Source organism: Nematolebias whitei, chromosome 11 (genome assembly GCF_014905685.2).
Source record: "Nematolebias whitei isolate Nwh7 chromosome 11, NemWhi1, whole genome shotgun sequence".
NCBI lineage: Eukaryota > Metazoa > Chordata > Actinopteri > Cyprinodontiformes > Rivulidae > Nematolebias > Nematolebias whitei.
In genome coordinates, this window is record NC_056508.1 from 16310538 (window position 1) to 16314762 (window position 4225).

Consider the following 4225-nt stretch of genomic DNA (forward strand, 5'->3'; position numbering starts at 1 on the left):
TGTGATGGACTGGAGACCTGTCCAGGTGTCCTGTGATGGACTGGAGACCTGTCCAAGTGTCCTGTGATGGACTGGAGACCTGTCCAGGTGTCCTGTGATGGAATGGAGACCTGTCCAGGTGTCCTGTGATGGACTGGAGACCTGTGCATGTGTCTCTGGATTGGACTGGAGACCTGTCCATGTGTCCTGTGATGGACTGGAGACCTGTTCAGGTGTCCTGTGATGGACTGGAGACCTGTCCAGGTGTCCTGTGATGGACAGGAGATCTGTCCAGGTCAGTTTTATGATGCGTCCCCTAAATGTTGTGATGTTCAGAAATGTTTACACAGAGGACATGTCAAAGTGCAGAAATGTCTCACCTTTGCCTGCATCTTGTCCCTTTGATGTCTTCAGAACATGTTGGAAAGAGACAACAGGTGAGCTTTTCATCACAACATCCAGCTTCATCCTCACATAACTCATCTGTGAATGTTAACCAAGCCAGCAGCTCCGAGCTGGCTGAGGTCCGGTTCCTCGGGCCTCCTGAGTTTCCCAGCAGCTAGTCTGTCCTCTCTGTGGGCTAACTAGCTGCTAGCTTCCGGTTCGACTCACCTGCAGCCCGTGGAGCAGCTTACCTGCGGGTCGATACTGGCGGAGGACATCCTTCATCCACCAGGTGTTGTTAGCCGAGCAGTGTGGAGCTAAAGTCTCTGCTTTGCTAACAGATCAAAGGTGCGTTAGCTTAGCCGCCGGCTCGGTTCGGTTCGGACGGTGTGGCCCAGCTGGCACGACGCGCTGCCGCGTCCACATGAATCCTGCTGGGCTTCGGTCCACTTCGAGCCCCACGGTGCTAAACTCAAGCAGCCTCAGCGGCCTCGCAGCCCCTCGAGCTTGTTCCAGGGTCTGCGGAGCGGAAGTGACGTTGACGGACTACGTGACCGCGCATCGCTTAGATCAAAGCGCGTTGACAGGAAAATGCTTTATTCAGTCTTTTTTAGATTGTTTCAAGGAAATGTGAACAGGATTTAGGAGATTCTTATATCAATAATAACTTTTGAAAACTTTTTGAAGTGACAACAAACATTTGTTGGTGTTGGTAATCATTAGCTCTCCACACTTTCTGAATGTTTGACTATTTTTGACTTGTCTAAAAAAGTTAAATCTGGTCCTCTGGACATTCAAAAAAAAAACAAAGCAAAACAAACAAAAAAAAATGTAGAAATGTTTTGTCTTTCATCTGAAAGACTTCCTCAGTCTGAGGTGCTGTATTCAGCTCAGTCTCTTAAATAGCACCTTCTCAGAGTGGATCAACCAGTTTTGCTGCTGACAACCAAAACCAGCTGATCACATGCTCAAGAAGGACCATCAGCCTAACAATGGATCATTAGCACACTGATGGCTGTTTACTGTTCACAGAGGGCTGAGTGATACTAGCAATCACAGCATTGTAAGAGGGGGACAGTTGAACCTGGAGGCCTCCACCCCTGTTTAACGATGGACAAATTCTTTTCACAAAGATGGCCTCCTTTACTCCTCTCTCAAACCATCGTTCCTCTCTGTCCAGGATGTGAACATCTTCATCCCTGAAAGAGTGACCGCTGGCCCGGAGATGAGTGTAGACCGCAGAGTCCTGGCCTGATGATGTTGATCTTCTGTACGTTGTTCAGTGTCACGAGGGCTGTGATCAGTCTTACATTGGGGAAACAAAACAGCCACTGGCCAAAAAGATGGCCCAGCTCAGAAGATCAACATCATCAGGCCAGGACTCTGTGGTCTACACTCATCTCCAGGCCAGAGGTCACTCTTTCAGGGATGAAGATGTTCACATCCTGGATAGAGAGGAACGATGGTTTGAGAGAGGAGTAAAGGAGGCCATCTTTGTGAAAAGAAACCGTCCATCATTAAACAGGGGTGGAGGCCTCCGTGTTCAACTGTCCCCCTCTTACAATGCTGTGATTGCTAGTATCACTCAGCCCTCTGTGAACAGTAAACAGCCATCAGTGTGCTAATGATCCATTGTTAGGCTGATGGTCCTTCTTGACCATGTGAGCAGCTGGTTTTGGTTGTCAGCAGCAAAACTGCTGAGAAGGTGCTGTTTAAGAGACTGAGCTGAATACAGGACCTCAGACTGAGGAAGTCTTTCGGATGAAAGACGAAACATTTCTACATTTTTTTGTTTGTTTGTTTTGCTTTGTTTTGTTTTTTGAATGTCCAGAGGACCAGATTTAACTTTTTTTTTTTAGATTTTTCTACCTGGATTATTGAGCATGCATCACGATGTCTCTGTTTGTAATTTGGAAATTGGCGGCTGTTTTTTCAGATCGCATGCCTGTATTGTTTGACTTCAAACCCCCCCGTCCTACTGCTAAGCTGTGCGCTTCTGCATGTGCCATTAACCGCTTCACTGCTTCTCGTTTTACTGAAGCTGTTAATTTTGAGAGGATCGAACAGCTCTCGGTGTCTCTTACCACCAAGAAGCTAACCTCTCAGTTTAACTTTGTTTGTTTAAATGCTCTGGACCGTGTTGCTCCTGTTAAAACCAGAAAAACAAGACTTAGGTCAGAACTTTAGCTTAATGACATAACTCAAGCCTTTAGACAGAAGTTTAGGAGAGCAGAGCGCAGGTGGAGGTAAGGCAGTCTGCAGGTTTCTTTTCAAATGCTAAGGGAGAGTTGGCGTCGTTATCAGAAAGCATTTAAAGCTGCTAAATCTAAATTCTTATCTGATATAATTGTCTCCAACTCCCACAACCCCCAAGTTATTTTTTCCACTCTGAACGCAGTTCTACACCTCAGTGAACCTTCACCTCTGGAAGCCTCAACTGAACTGTGTGAGAACTTCCTCCATTTCTTCTTCGACTAAGTTGTGAACACCCGGACACTCATTTCTCCACCAGCTCATGATCCTTTCATCCCATCTCAATGTGCAGCTGTATTTGACCACTTTGAGCCAATCTCTTTGTCTTCTCTGGAGTAGGTCATGTGCAGCATGAAGCCATCTGGTTCCCCCTTTGATGTAGTCCCCCATCAACTACTAAAGGAGATTTTTTCCTACTCTGGATTCCTCTAGTCTTGCTGTTATGAATAGCAGTTTATCTTCAGGTGTGGTCGGAAAAATTTTTAAACATGCCCAGCCTCTCCTGAAAAAAACTTAACCTCGACCCCTCAGTCTTGTCCAACTTCCGGCCTGTCTCCAGCTTCCCATTCACCTCTAAACTACTGGAAAAAATAGTTGAGTCTCAGTTGAAGTGCTTCTTGGAGGATCACACTTTCCTAAAATTATTCCAATCTGGCTTCAAACTTCTCCACAGCACTGAAACTGCTCTACTGAAGAAACTGTCCAGATGACCTGACTGAAAAATGTTGGATTGTATACCTGGATTATTGAGCATGGACTTTGTTGTGCTCTACTGAAGGTTTTTAACATTTTCCTATCCACTGATGCAGGTGATTCTGTGCTGCTTGTCCTATTGGACCTTACATCTGCTTTTGACACCATTGACCATGGGATCCTCATTTCTAGGCTACAGCAGTGGGTGGGCACCACAGGATCAGCCCTCAATTTGTTTAGGTCCTATCTCTCTGACAGAACCTCTTGTGTCAATATCAAAGATTTCAGTTCAGCATCACCAGAGCTTCAGTGGGGGGTACCGCAGGGGTCCATCCTCGGTCCCCTTCTATTCTATTTATACCTGCTGCCACTAGGTGCTATTTTCCACAATTACAACATACCCTTTCATTTCTATGTCAATGACTGTCAAATTTACTTCCCCCTGAGGCACAGAGGCACACACTCTATTCAACCTCTTCTGGACTGCCTGGCTGACATCCAGGACTGGATGGCTTTAAACTTCTTAAGTTTCAACGAGAAGAAATCTGAAGTCATCTTGTTCCATCCCAATGGCAAGTTCATGAACCACTGCATTGACCTTTTCTCTCTAGCTCCGTTAGAGAAACAAAGAATCACCAATTGGGAGTGATAATGGACCCCTCCCTGAAACTTAACAGTCACGTAAACATGATTGTTAAATCCTGTTTTTTTCAGCTGAGGCGGCTGTCTAAGCTGAAGCCCATAATGTCCAAAAAGAATCTTGAGACAGTGACCCATGCATTCATAACATCCAGGCTGGATTACTGCAGCACACTTCTGTTTGGAATCAATCAGTCCTCCATTGCACGTCTACAACTGGTCCAAAAGGCTGCAGCCTGATTTTAAACTGGTACAGGCCATAGAGAGCACATTACTC

At 45.9% G+C, this 4225-nt stretch overlaps 1 protein-coding gene across 1 annotated transcript in view; it reads right to left on the reverse strand.

The window, feature by feature from the left end:
* Window positions 1-891, reverse strand: part of LOC119416747 (YTH domain-containing family protein 1) — a 15862-nt gene extending 14971 nt beyond the window's left edge. The window contains exons 1-2 of the mRNA XM_037683929.1: window positions 615-891; window positions 360-387 (exon numbers count right to left, since the gene is read on the reverse strand). Coding sequence (XP_037539857.1) covers window positions 360-387; window positions 615-641 — 55 coding nt within the window. The 5' untranslated portion in view covers window positions 642-891. The remainder of the gene's footprint in view (window positions 1-359; window positions 388-614) is intronic.
* Between the last annotated feature and the right edge of the window lie 3334 nt (window positions 892-4225).